The sequence below is a fragment of the Lycorma delicatula genome, chromosome 8 (genome assembly GCF_047948215.1).
Source record: "Lycorma delicatula isolate Av1 chromosome 8, ASM4794821v1, whole genome shotgun sequence".
NCBI lineage: Eukaryota > Metazoa > Arthropoda > Insecta > Hemiptera > Fulgoridae > Lycorma > Lycorma delicatula.
The window spans coordinates 110,848,861-110,869,319 of record NC_134462.1 but is presented as its reverse complement, the minus strand read 5'-3'; the positions used below and the strand labels follow the sequence as shown (position 1 = coordinate 110,869,319).

Below are 20,459 nucleotides of genomic sequence, written 5' to 3'. Positions count from 1 at the left end.
GGGATTAATAAAAAATGTTAAAATTTTATTTTATGACGTCTCTAAAATAAAATTTATCGTAAGAGTATCAGAACTTCGACTCCAAATTTTTGAGAAGTATTCTATACAAGTTTTGTTTTGAACAGTATAGGGCAATCATTTTTTTCCTAATAGGTTTTTGATAAAAATAAAAATAAAAGAAAATTTTGCAAAAAACTAATTTTCACTAAAAGAAAGGCTAAACCTTGGTCTATGATTAGAAAATAATGGGTTTTTAAATTTAAAAAATATTTGTTCATTCATTTATAACTAACTGAATTGCATAAGTTGTAATGAACGAGGAAATGTGTTAGAAAACGTTTCGGTTGTTCAAAAAATTAAGAACAAACGTACAACATAAAGTAATATACGGATACAATCTGAAATCATCCATTTTTTTAGGGGATTGGAAAAATATTCTTCTAAATGATTATGCCTCGAGGAGAAACTATCAACACAGAAACGTAATGCAAAACTTTAAAAAAATTAACACGTTATACTGAACCCTTGGAGTAGCCTGCTTACTAAGGGAATTGTTTTTTCCATGATACGCTAAACAGAAGAGTTGTTACATAAAGGATGGCAGGTATTATACGCGTACTTTTCTCCATATTGTTTGGATGTAGCGTCATTTGATTTTAATCTTTTTATAAAATAAAGGAAATTTTTGAGCGTGAAACGCGTGTAGACCGATGACGTTAACCATAAAATTGTTATCGACCGATTCAAAGAACTAATAATAGAGTTCTTCATCGAGGAAATCGTCAAGCTTGTCTCCTTATTTCAAAAAATGAATAGGATAATAACGAAAATAAAGTTAAGAAATAGTTTAATAATTTTCTTTTTAAACTATGAATCGCCCGATGGCACGCATGATATTTTTCCTGATGTAAGAAGTATGCAGGTCTCTAGGTGAATTTCCCCAAATCAGCATATTACACAGTTTCTTTATGAACATGGTGTTTTTAGAGATAGGTTGGCCAGATTTGGTTAGAGTAATTCAGGCTTTTTTCCCGGAATGTTGGGTCATTGATGTGCGCCGTGTCTTATGTCTCTTCACCAGGTACGAAGTTGAACGTACCAAAGTAGTTAAGAGAGCTTGGGAGGGTCAATTCTGGTTTTGATCTGCAAGTTAACTGGAGAGCCGAAAGAGAATGGAATAAGTATTTTTGGTATTTAAAAGACTCAGTCAAATAATGATTTGAGTGCATAGTTTGATTGAAGTAGTTATGGGAATAGTTTATGTGTGAAACCTTCGGTGTTAGAAGAAGGATCGCGCTTTCACGAATCGGTTAGTTTGATAGTTGAGAGTTGTTAGTTACCCTGGGTAGTCGAGGTTGGAAGAGGCCGTACGAAGCGATAGTAGGCTGTGTAAATACACTGATGTCATTTCCATAAGTGAGATCCCAACAGAAGCCAAACTGATGACTGTGATGTGTTATCAGGTTTAGAGGGGTCTAAAAGACGACCTCCGGTTGCTGGCTTCCTGAGATTCTTAGCCCTACGAAGGATGGCTAAGGTGGTTTAATGCCGTTATGGATCTAGAAAGAGAATAGTAACCTGGGTACTACTGGGTAGTGGCCCGCCTGGATGGTAACTTCGCCTAGAAGGGTGTCTTAACTTCTGCGATTGAGCTGCGGCGAGGAAGGGTGTAGGCATTGATTTCGCTTCCGAAAGTGAACCAGAGCAGAGAGAAATAGGGTTTGTTTTCATTAGAGCTTTATCAAATTTATAAATTTCTTTCTCGATTTTTGAGTAAATCAAGAAGAAAATTTGAGTAGGTTGAATGGTAGAAAAAAATTGTCGTTGTTGCGATCAACGGTCAGTACTTGTTTTGTTGGAATGAAAATAGTATTTTTGGTGTTTGAAAGGTTCAGTTAAATAATGATTTGAGTGCATAGTCTGACTGAAGTTAAATATGGGAATAGTTTTTGTGTGAAACCTTCGGTGTTAGAGAAAGTTGTAGGGATCACGCTTCCACGAATCGGTTAATTTGATAATTGAGGGTTGTAAGTTATAGTAGCTGGTCGAGGTTGGAAGAAGCCCTACGAAGGCGATAGTAAGTTCTGCAAATATACTGCTGGAAATGTCTCCCGAGGCAAAGACGACCTCCGGTAAAGTCCATCAGAACTGGGAACGGAAGGAGTGGTGTGGCGACTGGGGATCATCAAAAGGCAGGTGTCTTCACTCAAGAAGATCAGGATGATTAGTTTAAAACAAAAAAAATTCTTATTTAAGAAATAATTTCCTATAATTTACACTTTGCGATACTGTAGTATATCAGTATATCATAATTTCAATGATAAATTTAGTTCAAATAACTTCACTATTATAACCATAAAGACCAGTTGTATACATTACTCTCAGAGAAAATAACTCTTTGGTAGTCGTTAAATTATTAGTTTTCTTAGATGCGTCAAAGACATTAAGAGACTACGGCACTAAAATATCTCGTTTTGTGGTGAAACAGTTCATTATATCGGTAGAGAAAAATAATAATTATTATTATTATTATTATTGTCAAAGGTTTTGTTATTTTACGCGTGTTGATAATGCATTTACTACAACGCTACATCACCATAGGCATTATTTTATTTTGTTAGCGTGGAAATATACAATTATAAAAGACCTTGAAGTTGCGTTGGAGTGTTAAACGAAGTATTTTTTCTTTTTTATTTTGTAAAAGATGTACATAAATCCGGTTGGCCGGTTATATCTGGTTTAGGCACTTTTTAAACTGCGGTACACTATGCAAAACGACATCAAGTTGTATAGCTTATATATATAGCATATACAATAGATAAATTGTTCGGTACAATAAATTAAACATAGAATTAAGCAGTGACATCACAACGCTGTATTTTAACGTAACATAGTTCAGCAGAGCTTTTATAATACCAGTAACACGACTATCGAGGCCTAAACGTTATATTGCTCTTGCTCAATGCGAGGGGATTTATTCTTTCTTCTTTTTAACTAAGATTACATCTCATTTCTCATTTCTTTTTTACTCTTTACTTCATAGTAATTTTCTTTCTCTTTCTTTAAAGTGACGTCCGTTTATTCATTTTTAATAGTTGATGTACGTGTACAGCGTTGCCAACAATGTTACATTAAATTCAGGCATTTAATTTTATTTTAATAACCACGAGTAGTTGTAAAAATATACCTCTCTCGGCTGTCATTTGAACGTTTTTGAAAGCAGTAAATACGATAACAATTATGTCATAACACGTTGTTTTAAATAGCATCAACTTATAATGTTGTTATACATTTTTTTATTGTAATAATTACTATTTTTTACCGACTTCTAATAAAACATTTGAATTAAAAAAAAAAACAACGTGTAAACAATAAAAGACCTTCAAGAATTAAGTAATAATATATTTTTTTAATTATTTCTTAAATTTCTATTATTTGAAGTCGGTGTTAAATTCAAGGATTTCAGAGCACATTTGATAGTTGTTTTCAAAAAGGTAAAATTTTAATATCACGTATATATATCTACCTTTTTTTTTCATTATTTTCACCAGTAGTATTAATTCGGAAAGTTTCTCCGTTTCTTCATGGGATACTCTGTGTATATAAAAAATGATTCAAAACAATGTAACGAACTTTCAGGACAAGTTTTCCTGGTGAAAAGAAAGAGGAAATTTCAATTCAAATCTATGTTTGTAGATTCGGAAACGCTTCGTTTGTGAGTGTCGGCTAGCGCCCTGATTTCATCGCCTTCGGTAAAATTAAGCTGCAGTATTATTCTTGGGACCCAAATTAAAGGGTAAATTTAGTGGTTCTGTATAAAATCTGATCTGAAAAACTGAAAAAAAACCAACTAGGCCCCGGAACTGTATTTTATTAGTTTTCGTTTAATAGTATTTAATTTTTTTTTTTTCATTTAATACATAGTTAAAATACATTACAAAAACTAAAATATATTACTAGATTCCTGACTAAAAGATTGTTGGCGACAAGGAATGAGATAATGTCTCTTTTGAAGATGATATTCTAAAAAAAAATCAGTCATCTTAAATAATATTTAATAAAGGAAACGAGATTATTATTAGTAAGTTTCCATTGTCTTTTTCATTGTTATTATACCGGATAAGTATACAAAATGGAGGTAATATTCAGCACTACATTTTTCATCTTACACTATATATTAAAGCGACTGACAAAGGTAATAAATAAGATTCATTGTATACAACAAAATTAGAATAAAATAAAATTGGAGTTACATTTATCTAGGAAAGATTTTCCAACATTTTGATTATTATTTTGGTTATTACCCTTCTCTTATCACGCAAATAGAGAGCTGATAGCAGATGAAGCCGCGTTAGATGTTACCGTGTGTGTTTGCTTGAAGCTAAGATGGAGTGATAATCAGATGGTAATAAATATGGCAACGCTGTTAATAATGTTCTGTTAATGACTGCTTTACGTAGCCTACTGTACAATACTAGGTGAATGTATGTTGATTTGAATGTTCATACAATGTATGTTTACACACAGACACACACACACACATAGATATATTCATAGCGCATATTCGTAATTTATTACACACAGTTTTTTATACGTTGATATTGTAGAATTTTGCAAACTTCGTATGTTTTTCAAAAACTTATTAACCTTTTCACGCTCTGGTTAGTAAACTAGAATTATTACTACTACACTGTATTTGTGAAGAAACCGACTTTGATTAAGTTTACTAACAATAATAAATTATACGAAGAATGATATATATTAATTTTATTTTTTAATCTATAATTCAAATTATTTATTATCTGAATATCCGGTTAATAAAATTTTAATAAATATAAATTAATAAAAGTAAAATCCTCTCAGCCAATTCGAATTTCTGTAGTTGGTATTCTTCAGCCTTGTGGAAAAATTCCTAATTCAGTCCGGTTAATCACTGGACAACACTTTATGAATGGAACGAATAATGGTTTTTATTAGAATTCATTCGGCTTTACCAGATTGATAATTTTGCGTTTTTTTACATTTTTGGTAAATTACGTTTTAGCCACACGATAAAAATAGTTCTCGATCAGATCACCCTACATTAGTTCTATACATCTGTAAATCCTTAGTACGAATTTAATAGGATTCGATCTGCACTCAGAGAACCCTAAGGAAGAAGGGATAAATGAAAAGGCTGAATCGGGATAAAAGACAAACTATCTTCAGAGGAGCGGTTCCTCTTAAGGTAGTTTGTTCCTCTTACGGCAGTACTGGACAAAGTGATCCATTCAGATGAAGGTTCATTCTACCCGCAATGAGAGTTATTTTTCTTCAAAAACTGAAAGCAAATTTAAGAAAAAATAGACTTCAAGAGGTTGCTAAAGAAACAACTTTTTCCATTTTTAAGATCGTATATATTACGGAAGTAATTTACTGAACCGAATTGAAGTAGTATTTAAATAAGAATTAAACAGTCTAGTCATTAAATTTGTTGTATAGCCACCGAATCTAAAACAGAGTCCTCAGATTGCCTTCGGGTATGTCCAAGGATTTACTTATTAAGTTGTTTCAGATTCTCAGGTCGAAAAAATTTCAGCACGTATTCAGGGAGGTCATGACCTATTTCAGGCAACCATCCCGTCAAATCCTTTGGAAATTCGGAATATTTAGGTAACAATTAAAAGGATACGATAATTATAAATTCTTTTCTTTCGTCCGGTTAGCATCTAGTCAAAATCAGAACAACATTCAGAGGATTAAAGCGTTAAAAAAAGAGTAAATAGTTGGGTAATGAGGAAAGGGTAATCTGTGAATAGCAGCACAATGAATCGTAATAAATAAACCCGTTTGTCTTCAAAGATCGCTTCGTAATTTACTTTTAATGTGATGTTATCATGAAATCACTTACAGTACGATTTCTCAAAGGGTCGTTAGCATTCAAGAGAGCAATACTTAAGAAGAATTTCTAATATAGGAGAGCTGTCCCTTACATCAGTTACTGAAGTGAGGATATCTATTAATTAAATATTCACTTTTCATTGATATGGCAAAAATTTATAGTTCTACTTTTAGGCTTTGAGTACTTCGCAGTTAGCCATTGGAAAACTACAGTCTATTTGAAGAGAAATATCTCTTCTTCATCTTTTATTTTTTTATATTTTGTTAGGGAAATTATTGAATGTGTTAAAATTTTGGAAATCTGAATTTTTTAAGTTTTCGAAGTTGCCCAAGTTAAAAAATTATAAAAGAAAAAAAGTTAATTCTGTATTGGTGTGTGTGTGTTTGTGAATGTGCGTGAACGTCTGTTGGCGAATATTTAGCATATGGAAAGAGTGAATTATGAATATCGTTAAATTTGATATGATGTATATGGGGCACTGAAATTAAATTTTATAAAAATTGGATTAGGAGTTAACGTAGTTTCCTTCAAATTAGGGTTAAAAATCATTCATCTCATCCTCTGAAGCACAATACCTTACGGTGGTCCCGGAGTTTAAAAAAAAAAAAAAAATAGGGTTAAATACAGCTGTGAGGTTTTCGCAACAACGTTACCAGCTTTTGTATTTAGTACAATATGACAGGGGCTGTAGTAAAAAAATAAATCGGAAATTAAAGATTCGTTTCCCCAATTGTTTTTAAGTTTCGGAAGATCTATTTAACACGAGGTCATGATAAATAAAATAATCTTCTGTTTCAGTACAGCTCAGAAAAGAACGAAGAATTGAATCGAATCAATTCATATGAATGGTGGCGAAAAATAATATAGTTAATTTAATTTTACCTTTGTAACTGGCTGTGGTATTCTTGTAGCCGATTGTATTTGTTCCTTTTTTGCTATTGAAGCGTCTCCATTGGTGGTTGCAACACATGCTCCATTTATGTTGCTTTCTGAAAAAATAATAATCATAATCAACACTTTTATTTCATAAAAGTATAAAACAAATACAAAGATATATAAATAAATAAAATAGACAAGAAACAAAAATATATTAAATTAAATTTTCAAGGCGGAATGGTAGCGTCTCGTTTCAATCATCTGGGAGTCTAGGATTCGTTTCCCGGTCAGGCACGACGTTTCTCATAAGCTACAAAATTTTATTTCCATATTCCCACATACAAACTTAAAAGTTTCTGTGCTGAATTAATTCATCAGCAAAATATATATATATACACACACAGTATACAGAGTGCTTCTAAAATGGTTGGCTGGCTATACTTTTTCGGATTCTACTTGTAAAACTAAACAAAAAATGCCCTTAGGAAAAATGGCGGGTTCTCCTCCGTTCTCCCGCTGTCTGCCATTTTGTCATTTTTATACAAAAATTTATATCTCAACTTCGGATAGACGAATCACATTAATATATGGTAAGCGTCTTGGTAATAAAGTTTTAAAATTAGAAAAAAAAATCAGTAATTAAACACCTTCGAAAATGACAAAATGTCACGGTTGCCATTTTGTCATTTTCGAAAAATGACAAAATGGCAAAAATGTTTATTTTTTAATCCGTTATATCTACGTAAATATTAGTTTTATCAAAATTTATTTCATTTTCTAAAATATTAAGCCTTTTTTTAACGAAACGCCTTTTTATTTTTTAAAATCGGTTAATAAATAGCGGAATTATGGCAGAAAATTGATGTAATTTTGTGTCTGTTTTCATCTTCGTGTTCCGGGACGTATTAGCCAAACTTCAGGAACCGATTCAGGATACCAAAATGAGCAAAAACGTTTATATCCACATAAGTCCTATTTTGCTTTGTTATCCTTCTGGACGCCATTCTGTGATTTTCAACAAAAAAATTATTTCTTAGGAACGGGTGAACCAACTTTAATTAAATTTGGCAAATCTAAGACTAGATCTTGTTCTAAAAAATAAAAAAATTCTATAACGTAACTTCAAAAATTTCAAAATGGCGGCCATCTTAATTTTTTAATCTTCAATATATTTTTAATTGTTTATTTGATAAAATTTTTACTTTTTACAAACTTTATTAAGCATTTTATTTTGAACAAAATGATACCTCATTTATAAAAATCTGTTGACAACAATCGAGTTATTGCAGACAATTAACCAGTAAGTTTGCGCACCGTAGTACTAATAGATAATTTTTATTAATTTACTATTATTGTTTATTATTAATAGTTTTTATTGCGTTTACGGGAAGAAATAAAAACAGTTAAAACATTATCAGCTTGCAAGTACTAGTAATCTTTTTTCGAAAATTATTGTGTAACAAAAAAAAAATGGAAACATGCTGTTAAACTGTCAATAAAAAAATAATATTTTGAAAAAAATTTCTAAAAAATTTAATGCTGAGAAAAGTAATGTGAACTGATCATGAAGAAGAGTTTTAAAAGTTTGAGTTTTAAAACAACTTGATTGTTTTGAAAAAAAAAACAGAGCGAAAACTACTGAGCCTCGACTATACTCTACCCTACGTCGAATTACATTACCCTTTTTGTCGATTTAAATTCACTCTACCTTGTTTTTTGCTTTCAACAGAATACGAAAACGATAGAAAAGTACCAGTTGTAAGTAAACAATGAAATAATGAAGCAAAATTTTCGGATTTGTAATTCTTCTTGATATTCATGATGTCCAATTAGCATATTTTCATACAGTGCCCTAAAAAAATTATTTCTGCATATTTTTCATTTTAAAACTGAAGAGGGATATTTAATAAAGGCCTTACTCAAGTGCTGTGATTTTCTCTAATTTTGAAAGCATACAAAAGTTTTTAGATGCAATATCAAATTCCAATTGTTGATCAAATTTTAATATTACCGATTTAAAAAAAAAATATCAATTTATTTTTTTTAACTAGTGAATTTTCGTTTTGTAAAATTTTTAACATAATACAAGGGAATTTAAATAATGGTATTAAACTTTTATTTATTTTTATTTATATTTGTATTTAATAACTCATTTTATTTCTAGATATTTTACAGTTACTTTCCTGGCATAGCTCTAGAGCTATGCTGCAGGAAGGAAAGTATGGTAATCAATCAAAAAAACGGGGTATGAGGGTTTTGCATTTCTCGACGTTTCATAAGCCAGGGACCCCAAAAAACATAACAATAGTGTGAGGTAATGTTCCGATATAATATATACCTGTGTTGGCGTGTTTGAAACTTAATAAATTTTGATTGGATAAACCGATTTTGATGAAATTTGGCACAGAGACTCGTGTGTATGAAGTAATTTGTTGGTAAAAGCTTGGGGTCAATTTTCTCAAAATTTTCCAAACATAACTCCACTTTATATTAAGCTCAGCACTATCTTACCGTTTAAAACAAATTTGCTTTCCAAACTCTTCTCCTTCCCGCAATATTGAAAAAATTATGTTTTTTATTTATTGCATATTTTTAATCCGAATTTTTTTGTCTTCCTAAGCATAGTAATAGTGCAAGTGGCTCAAAAATAATACTTTGGGGGAGTACTGGTAGGGGGGGGGGAACCAATTAAAGTTTAAGAATATTAATTTTTTTTTTAACTTTTCAAGTTATTATTTCTCCACAATATAAAAAAAATATAATCAATGCCAGGAAAGTATAACAACTTATCAGCTTTTTTTAAATTTATTTTTCATAATTTATTTTATTTGTAGATATTTTCCAATATTTAGATCATTATTCTCTTTTTTTAAAGTTATAATTACATTTTTTTCTCCAACGTTTTAACCGTAAAAGAATCTAAAGTTTGAAGAATTTTTGTATTCTAGTTTAGAATATTCCTTCTGTTCAGTTTGGTTACCGTATACGAAATAAATAAACTGAAAAGAAGAAAGTTATTTTCTGATGGTCTTTTATTTTAAATAGAGTAACATTAATTGTTCAGAGGCTATTGAATAGTCTTTGAGTATTTAATTACGTAATTGTAACATAAAATATGTATGTACATAAGGTAGAATTTGTATGGAAATGAAACTTGGACGATCGGATTAGAAAAGATTAGAAGCTTTTGAAATGCGGTGCTGTAGGAGAATATTAAAAATCAGATGGGTGCATAAAGTGACAAATGAAGAGGTGTTGCGGCAAATCGATGAAGAAAGAAGCATTTGGAAAAATATAGTTAAAGAAAGAGACAGACTTATAGGCCACATATTAAGGCATCCTGGAATTGTCGCTTTAATATTTAATATTGGAGGGACTGGTAGAAGGAAACAATTGTGCAGGCAGGCAACGTTTGGAGTATATAAAACAAATTGTTAGGGATGTAGGATGCAGGAGGTATACAGAAATGAAACGACTAGCACTAGATAGGAAATCTTGGAGAGCTGCATCAAACCAGTCAAATGACTGAAGGCAAAAAAAAGGTAGAATTTTATAAATAATTTTTTTTTAATGTAGCTTTTTTAAGTTTTGAAAATTTATAAAAAAAGTAATTATTTTGCAAAACTAATACCTCTGTTACAAGTTTTAAATAACAAAATATTTGTGCGTGTTGAATTCTTTAACGTAATAGTTGTAATCGATTTGTTACGAGACAAAATCGCTTTCAAAAATTCCATGATTTTTAAGAATAATAATATTTTATGCCTTTATTAAGAATAATGAAGAATGCATTGATTTCCCGTTGCGTTTTTCACCGAGTCGAATATAATCTTTAATATCAAGATGCTAGAGTCACTGAAATGTGGTTAATTTTCAGCCTCCTCAAAACTTAATCAAGTAATTGAACTTAGATATAGGAAAGTTTTTTCAGACACCTTCGGTATTACAGAAAAACGCGAGGATCGCGCTTCCGCGAATCGGTTAATTTGATAATTGAGAGTTGCATGTTATGGTAGGTGGTCGTGATTGTGAGAGGCCAAATGAAGGCGATGATGGTAGGTTGTATAAATTCACTGACCGAAATGTCTGCCAAGGCATTTCCGTCGGTGGCATACTGACAGGGGCCAAACTGATGATTGAGATGTGTTATGAGGTTTACAGGATCTAAAAGACGACTTCCAGTAAAGCCCATCAGAACTATGTATGGGGAGGGGGGTGACCGGAATCGTCACAAGGCGGGTGTCTTCCTCTACTAGGGTCAGGATCCACAAAAAAAGCCTTCACAAGCGATAACTTCACTATATTCACTGCAGGGTTTGGTTATATAATAAGCATCATTATTCTCAGAGGAAGCAACTCATATTTATGAAACTTGCATATCAGATGCTTTACATCCTTCATAGTCGTAAGAAAGACTGTGAAAGATGGTGTAAGACTACATATTTACATGTGCTTTTCTGTAAGAAAGAATGCATCTAGAAAGAAATCTAGAATGCATCTATAAGAAAGAATGTATCTCCATTCAATTTCGAAGAATACTTCTTAAAAAATATTAAAATGTTATAAAAATATTCAAAACTGTTTAATTTTTTTTAGAAATTTAGCTTAGATTTTTTGAAAAAATATAGGCCGGTTATTCTTACAAATTTTCTTAAGTTAATCCCAACGTCGAGTATCAAATTATTCACTTAAGGTTTTTATCCGCATTAAAATTCGTTGACAGTATTTTACTTACTATTTAGAGTTAATGGTGTATTAGATGCTGTGCCAGGAGTTGTAGTGCCATTAGCGGGGGTTGCAGTACCGCATGTCGCAGGAGTGCCCGGAGTGACAGCCCCAGGGGTGTTACTACCAGGCGTTCTAGTTTCCTTGTCTGTCTCATCGCCGCTCTTCTTTTGCTTTGTGACCTTTCTCAATACTTTATTGTTGCCGTCGAATGTTTGAACTGTCGTTCTCGTCACGGTTCTAAGCGTTGGAGCCTGTTTAAATACAAAATAATTACTTTAAATTCGTATTTTCAAGTTAAATGACTTAGAACTGAAGAGTTTTTAGTTTACTCTGGGACATGTAACATATATATATATATATATATATATATATTATAAACCTAAAATTTAAGCGATCTCTAAAATCAATTTCCCTGATCGGACAATATAATATTAACACAAAAGGTTGCTTTTGTAGTAAATTAGTTAAATTATATAAAAAATTAAATAAAAATTTACGCTAACTAATCACTGAAATAAATAGGAAAATAAGAATTTTCTCAAAAAATCATTTATAAAGATTCTACTTAAAATCTAAATCTAGATGATTGTTTCGATTGTTAACAGTCATCATCAAGAAATACTGCGGAAATAATATATTTAAAAAATAAACTAGGAAATAGAATTAAAAAAAAAAATTACTAATATAAAGAGATAAATAAAAATAATAGTAATAAATTTTTGTATAATAAAGTTCTTTTAAGCATACCTAATGCGAAAAAAATTGCTTAAAAATAATTAAGGCACTAAAAAAGTCCATCTCATACTGTTTTAAGAAATAAGATTCGATTTTTAATGAAAAAATAATAAAAACAAGATTGTTACTCAGAAATAAATTATGAATGACAATCTCTTAATTAAAGATTTCAGATACTTAAATTTTTTTAAGCTAACTACGCGTTTGAATGGGATTTTTTTAAAACAATGGTTGTTTTATTTTTAATCCTGTTAACATTATTAGAAAAAATACTTGTCATATAGAATTTTTTAATTAACTTTTCTTTTTTAATAATCGTTACTATTTTTTAATATTATATTTAATATTACTTTCTCGTCTAGATAGCGCTATAGCAGAGCTATAACTCTACAGCTATTGTAATCGGTCCAATTTAGGCATTGCGGTTTTCAACGGAGGAAAATTTTCCAGATTTAATGTTCGTATGTACGTGTGTATGTTCAATGTTGACCTATAAATCACCTTATACCTCCAGAACTACTGGACCAATTTTGACCAAATTTAGTCAGATTACTTCTATATAGGGGGATTGATGCCATTAAAATTTTCAACTTAAAAAGTCAAGAGGGTGAGGCTGTAGAGCAAGGTTACCCTCAGTATCTCGAGATTTTGCCTAATTAAGGTCATATTTTTATTAGGTACATTTTTATCGATTAAAAAATAACAATATCTGTAAAAAATCGCTTTTCAGAAATCGTACCCCACCCCAAAAAATGCTCTAAACTACTGCTATCAGAAATTATTATGTAGTCAGTTTTTTTTAACCGATTGATTTATTTTATATCTCTTCTTATTTCTTCAGTATCTACTACCGATGATTGTTTAACTCTCAAAATGCCCATTTAATTTTTGATTTTAAGTAAAATGTTTATAAATGGTTTTTGAGAATTTTTTTGCTTTCAGTGTTAATTAAATTATAATCGGAAACGCAGTAACTTATTCTGCTCGAAAATAACGTTTCTAAGGTCTCGTATCACTTAAATTTTATTGTATACAGAAAAATGCTAAATACCACTTTTAGGGCAATACCACTTTTTAACAAAATCAGTACAGATTTCAATGTCAAACAATATCAATGTCAAGGGACTGACTATTTTTTGAAACTTGTCTACTACTGATTTTTATCGCCAACAATGTTTTATGGCACCCTAGAAAGAAGGCTTACAAGAAAAACATCTCAAAATAGTGGATTCATGTAAGTTATTATTACATGAATAATTTCATCTGTTCAATAATTTCAGTGATAGTAATTATCACTGGAAATTGTAACACGTTTCTTAGTAATTTTGTTGACCTCAAAATACGATTGCTTTATATAACGATGCATTTGATCGTCAATTTTTACAAAATATTCCCTAACACATACCTTTTTCGCAATATTTATTTGTGTAATATTTACAAACTAGTGAAACTTAGATATAATTTCGGTTACTAGAAGAGTAATACTGAATTGGATTTTAATGTTGCAATGAAGGGGTCCCCGTGGCTGTTGCTCGAGCAGCTATCGGGAGCCAAATCCAATCCTGGGTTGTAGCGCCAGTGGGAGTGGGAAGAGAGGATTTTCTACGAAAATTACCCGGGTGTATAATGAAGGAGTTCGAAGAATGAAATCATATATTTCAATATTTGATTACAAGTATGCCTTTTACCTAATCTCAACTCTTGTCTTTCTCTTTGTTTTGACACACACACGCACACACAGAGAGAGAGAAAGAGAGAGAGAGAGAGAGAATTTCAGGCATTAACTACAGAATGTCTCATAATTTTCCACTGAAAGGAAAAATACACATTTTTTTTACGAAAGCCATTTTTATTATTTTTTTTAATGTATTTATTGCTATTATTAATTATTATTTATTTTTATGTATTGTATGAATGAAAGGGCAGCTCAAACAGTTTTAGCCGTGTACAAGCTTTAAAACCCACAGATTATGGTTGCGTGCTAGCTTTGCAAATGAAATGATGCGACGTGACGATGAAGACTTTCTTTATCGTGTCGTATTCAGTGACGATTCAACATCTTATGTTAACGGAAAACACTCATAATGTGCGTATCTGGAGATCAGAAAATCCTCAAGAAATATTGCAGTGTGAACGAGATTTTCAAAAACTGAATATTTTTTGTGCCGCATCTCGACGGCAAGTTTACGGACCGTTATTTTTCGCGGAAGCATGTGTGTCTGGAACGAACTATTTTGATATGCAACCAAATTATTATTTTAAACTTTGAATGTTAATTATTTACCTTATTTTATTTAATTAATATTTCAAAGGTTCGTAGTGCTAACGTACAGCTGTTGTAGTCTGCTACGTTGTGGCGCCACAGGTGAGTGGTAGAATTAAATAAATTAACAATATTTATAGTTTAAAAAAGTAACTCGGTCTGGCTGGGTCTAGAACTCGATCGCCCGGTTGACTCGGCACTTGGTGCGTTAAGCCTCGCGGCTACACTCGTTTGCCGGCCGTTTGTCTCATTCCAGCGAAGTTTGTTCTATGTAAGTTGTGAAATTACATTAGTTTAGTTAGTGCCGACCGTTGCCACTACCGCACGAATTAAATACGATATGCGTGCGCGCTTTAGTTAGAATCATTAAATTAAATAAATATTATATTTAAATTTAATAAGAGTTTTAAATTAAGCTGTGTGTGTATGTGTGTGTGTGTGTGTGTGTGTATGTATATATATATATATATATATATATATATATAAGTTGTGCATAAGAAACAACTGTGTTGTCAGCTTTTTAAAATATTTTAATGTATTTTTAACTAGTGTTTGTCTCTTTATTAATTTTAAAATTCCAAGTAAAAAGTTATTGATGTTACTTTTGTATATTAAAAGTATTTATTAAAATGTACTCTGAATGAATAGATTAAACAAAAATTACCGAAAAAGAATGGATTTCATTTGTGTTTTTTCTTCAAGAAAGGATAGTCTAGTAGTAAAGATATATCTATTTATGTATCGGATTGAGGTAGTCTATTTATTTTCATAATTCCCTTTTTATGTAAATATAGTTTAGTCCGTAATTATAGTTTTAAAAACTGTGTCTTAGTGAGAATAATAGTGTATGTAATAGAAAGTTTGAAATTAAAAATACGGAAAAGTCGCCTTTATACGCGTATTTTAAATAAATACCCTATTTCTGAGTCCTATAAAAAAGAAGAATATTAAGAATAAAGCTTGTATGCGCTTCAGAATAATATAGTAAAAAAATGAATGGGATTTTAAGAGAGCTAAATTTCCCGTTCTTGACTCTTTTAATAGCAGTAAAGCAGTTAAAAGATGGAGAAAGCATTTTCCCTTTTCCTTTTTTTGTCGAATACCGAGCGAAAAAAAAGAAAAAGAACCTTTATTTAAATGAGATTTCTTTTGTAAGACTACATAAGTTTTATTTAAAAGCTTACAACAAACTCCGTACGTTACATTTTTAATTTAATGTCAAGGCAATAGAATTCTTAATTATTATTTTACTTTGTTTTTTTTTTATTAAACATTTTTCCTGGCCATTTCTCTTCCTGAAATTAAAATCGCAAGTGATCCCAACAGTAATACGATCACCATCCGTTTAGTAATCATATTCGATGTTACTTAACATTGTTATTCATGTAATAATGATTTGTTTTTATTTAATAATTAATCAAAGCAGAAGATCTGGGATGTATTACAGGAGGTGCCAAACTTTACTAATAGGAATGGTAGAAAATATTCTTAATTAAAAAATAAGCTTTTTGTTTGAAGAGTTATGTCGTATGAATTATTTGACAGAAATACAACTTTACTTTTATTCAATATTAAACTTTATTATTTTGTGTGTTTTTGTTGGGAGTTTAATTAAACAAAACCTTTGAAGTTTGGGAAAATTACGCTAAAAAAGGCACCGTTTTTCGTTTGTTTGTCCGGTAAGATAATTTCAGAATTATATTAGTTTCATTAAGGGAATATACAGAGTAAGAGGAGGCCAAACTCTAGGAAGAGATTCTATTTAACATAATGAAGAAAAAATGTTCACTAAATAAAGGTCCGAAAACGCATATTTTTCTGTCTGTCCACCATTTTGTGTTTTTTAAGAAAAAAATTATTTCTCAAGAACGGTTGGAGATAATATTTAACAATAAAATTTTGTACTTTATTTTAACTAACATTTTTTAATAGGAAAAAAGAATGATACTCTTCGTTGACAAATTTCAAAATGGTGGTCGTTTCAATTTTCCAATCTTAAATATCTTAGGAATTATTAGATTTATCAAATTGTGTTTTATAATAAAAATTATGAGGCGTTTTTTTGAGAACAAAACGATACCTTAGTCATAAAAATCCGACGACAAACAAGAGAGTTATTCGAAAAAATTAAGCCTAAACCGATGTGGCTGCCATCTTAGATCTTCAAGTGTCACGATAATAAAAAAACAAGACGGCTGCCATATCGGTTTAAGATGTCGTTTTTTTCACAAAAAAAAATGTTTCATAATTTTTATAATACAACACAATTTGATAACTCTAATAATTCCTAAGATATTTAAGAATGGAAAATTGAAACGACCACCATTTTTAAATTTGTCAACGAAGAGTATGATTCTTTTTTCCTATTAAAAAATGTTAGTTTAAAATAAAGTACAAAATTTTATTGTTAAATATTATCTCCAACCGTTCTTGAGAAATAATTTTTTTCTTAAAAAACACAAAATGTTGACAGACAGAAAAATATGCGTTTTCGGACCTATGGACCTATGTTCACTGGACAATTTTTCTCCAGTATGTTAAGTAGAATCATTTCCTAGAATTTGTCCTTACCTTTAAAGGAGATCTATATACACATTTAAAATTATTTTAAATTATAAGTAAAAATCTTTCAATTTTGTATTTAAAAAATATTTTCCGATGGCCGGTCTTTATATGGTAGCCTTATTAAAAATAAAAAGTTACTATTTTGGGTGTAATAAAGAATGGGATTTGTGTTTCATTGAACTTTGAATTTTAAACCACTATGGATGAAAACAAAAAAGTCATGTTATTAATAAAACATCTCTTCCGGAGTTTAAGGCTCTTTGCACCACCTGTACTCCTCTTCCCCTCCTCCATGCGGGAGACCCACTTCTCCAATTCAGAGACCTCTCCTGAGGAGTACAAGGAACCCCTACCACCAGCCTTGGACTTCTATGTATTTTACGTTATTTTGGAGTTTTCTACTTAATTTTAGTATCAGCTGTTTAAGCGGAGGGACACTCCATCAAAGCGACACTTATTTACTTTTTTGACTTTGTTTTTTTCGTTTGTTCTTTGTTGTTTTTTTTTTGTACTTAATTGTGGTTAATTTGGAGCGTTTGACATCATATAATTTGAAATGTCGGACCCTGATTTAGGTAAGGTGATTAAAAAACCTAGTGGCTCGTCGAGAAATGTTAAGACAAGGAGCGCTCTGGCGCACGAAGTTAAAGCTGGAAGTGTGGATCGGAAACCTTCTAATGAAGATATGAAAATGCTAAAAGTGCTGAGGAAAGCCTCTCATGGTCGACGAGATGTTTTTTTTGTACCGGATCTGAAATTATGATGCTCGAAAAAGTGCGGCAAACTTAATTACTGTACCACATAGATGTTCACTGAGCATGGTAACATTGGTGGTTACCTACACCGTATCGGGAGGCGCGAGTCCCCTAACTACGTGTATTGTACGGAACACGACTTCGTTGAACAACTGTTTCAATGCCCTGAATGGGAGGAACAGAGGGGTCGCGCAAGGATCGCCAACTTGACACCAGCGACCCTCCATCATACATAGTAACTACTACAGCTCGTTGGAGTGCGTTTAGTAGTTACTCGGATTCTGTTCGACGGGCTAAGGATATCGAGGAGCAGAGAAGAGACTTATAGCTGGAAAGGCTTTAGTAAGAGTTTATTATATGATGTGGATCTAGACAGAGGCTGAAAAGATGAAAACCGGCAAAGACGGAGAATATACAGACGAATAAGCGAGGGGGTGAAGGACAGCCTCCTGCAGAGCCGTCGCGTGTCCGCGCTTGCGTGGATAGCTGACGGTGATGATGCACGGAAACTCTGGAGCCCCCGAGCACGAGATACCTTCCGGGGCTGAGTAATACTTAATTGCGGGTCCGGCGCCGGGAGGGGAGTCCGGTGAGATAGGAGGTTTTGTCGGTAGGGCGCAGGCATACATACGCACTCTTAGGAACACCTTGCGGAATATGTTAGCGAGCCCGACACTCTGCCCGTAAGTGGGGTTCCTCAGACTTACCGAGAAAAAAAAGAAGGTAAATGATAGCTGTCAGTTTATAATTTGTCGCCATCATTCAGATGTTTAAATTAAAAAAAAGAATCGAAAACCCGTAATTTGTTACTTTTAAGTGTGTTAAAATAAGAGAAAATACTTTGCCAAATACGAATTATAATCTAAAAAAAAATCGCGAATGACGAGAGACGTTTCTCGGTAAAAATAGGAAGATAGAAGCAAACAAACCAGTACTAGGAACGAGACCAGTACTAGAACAAGACCAGCACTAGGAACGAGATAAATTCTCTGATGTATCTCATAAACAAAAAATCAGTTATTACAAACATTATTATTTTTTTTAATGATTTGGTTTTACGTATTTAATCTTGATTAAGTATTTGTAATTATTTTATCGTCTTACCTCGCCTTGTTTTCCTTCAGCAAATGTCCTTTTCTCAGTTTTTCTAACCATAATCAGTTTATTTTTCGGTTGAAAATCATGACCATGTGATGGTGAAAGGCTGGCAAGCCTGTTCATATCCATAGACGCTGTCGGGTACCTGTAAAAGAAAAAAATATATTATTATATATTATTTATGTCATTTTAATCACTTATCAAATAAGAAATATTTGGTAGATTAATTATTTTTTATTTTTTATTTCCTTGTACAAAGTAAAGGAAGTATTGTGATCGCGAAAAATTTCGGTTTTCAGATTTCAACGGAAATATCCATTTTCACCATCTCTGAATCCATTTAGACTAGTACTTATGTATCTCGCATAACTAAAAAAAGATTAGCTGTAGGATGTTGAAATTTTGGATTTAGGACTGTTGTAACATCTAGTTGTACACTTCCCCTTTTGATTGCAATCGACTTCACCAAGTGTCAAAAAAGACCAAAATCCAAAACATTTAGCTTTTGGACTTTTTCTTAACTGTGGTAATAAGCTGTCATTGAGAGATTTTCGATGATATATCATAAGTGACACTTAGTTTCATTGGTTCCATAGTTATAGCCAAATTAAATTTTAATTAATGAAATATTTGGACCTAAGGGGGGCACGTCGATTCGAATCAGACTGTCTTCTTTTTTTAACTTGATTAAAGAGGCGGGAAGGTTTAACGACCCGATACGGATTCTGACCCGGGCGATCCATTGTGAATGCTGTGAGAGCCTTGATGGAAAGATTGGATATCGCAGCTCAGAGGACCTCGAGGACTAGACAGATACCGTTGCTGGTCCTTTTAGATATCTGGAATGCTTTCAATTCCCTAAAATGGGAATTCATAATTAAATCAGTAGATGATTGGGACATTAGTTCATATTTGAGATGCATGATACAGGCGTACTTAAGTGACAGATGGTTAATATACCAACAAGTTGCTGGTAGCCGACGTTTCAGGATGACCTGTGGAGTTCCTCAGGGATATATATTAGGTCGTTCCCTACTTTAGAACATCGCGTCTGATGAGCTACAAAGAATGGCCCTCCCAGATGGTGTCAATATGTTCGCTTTCGCCAACGACCTGGCATTGGTTGTGTCGGCGGAATCGCAGGCGGAGGTGGTTAATAGAGACGAAGAAGTCATTATTCGAATCCAGGTCTGGTTGGGCGAAACCTGGTTACAATTTTCATTACTGAAAACTCAGGTTATTCTAATGACCGGAAGAAGGAGGATACAGCCAGTGAGCATCAAGATAGGAGATACAGAGGTACAGACACAGGAGCAGGTCTTATATCTCGAGGTCTTGTTGAATAGGAGAGTACCCGTCACGTTAAGGAGAGTTTCTATAAAACTGAAACACCGGTGAGCAATCTGACTCGACTCCTTGGTAATGTCGAAGAGCCTCGGTCTAAGAAGAGAGAGTTATATGGTCACGTGAAAAATGCCTGTTTGTTGTAGGCTGTACCAGCGCGGGGAAGTGCATTGCAGTTAGCCAGAAATAGACGATTGCTGGAACATGTACAGCG

At 32.2% G+C, this 20,459-nt stretch overlaps 1 protein-coding gene across 2 annotated transcripts in view; it reads right to left on the bottom strand.

Annotated features, from left to right (window-relative positions):
- LOC142328952 (uncharacterized) overlaps positions 1-20,459 on the bottom strand; it is a 313,857-nt gene that overhangs the window by 112,820 nt on the left and 180,578 nt on the right. For both annotated transcript variants that reach the window (XM_075373152.1, XM_075373151.1), the window contains exons 2-4: positions 18,908-19,046; positions 11,493-11,736; positions 6,764-6,870 (exon numbers count right to left, since the gene is read on the bottom strand). In XM_075373152.1, coding sequence (XP_075229267.1) covers positions 6,764-6,870; positions 11,493-11,736; positions 18,908-19,046 — 490 coding nt within the window. The remainder of the gene's footprint in view (positions 1-6,763; positions 6,871-11,492; positions 11,737-18,907; positions 19,047-20,459) is intronic.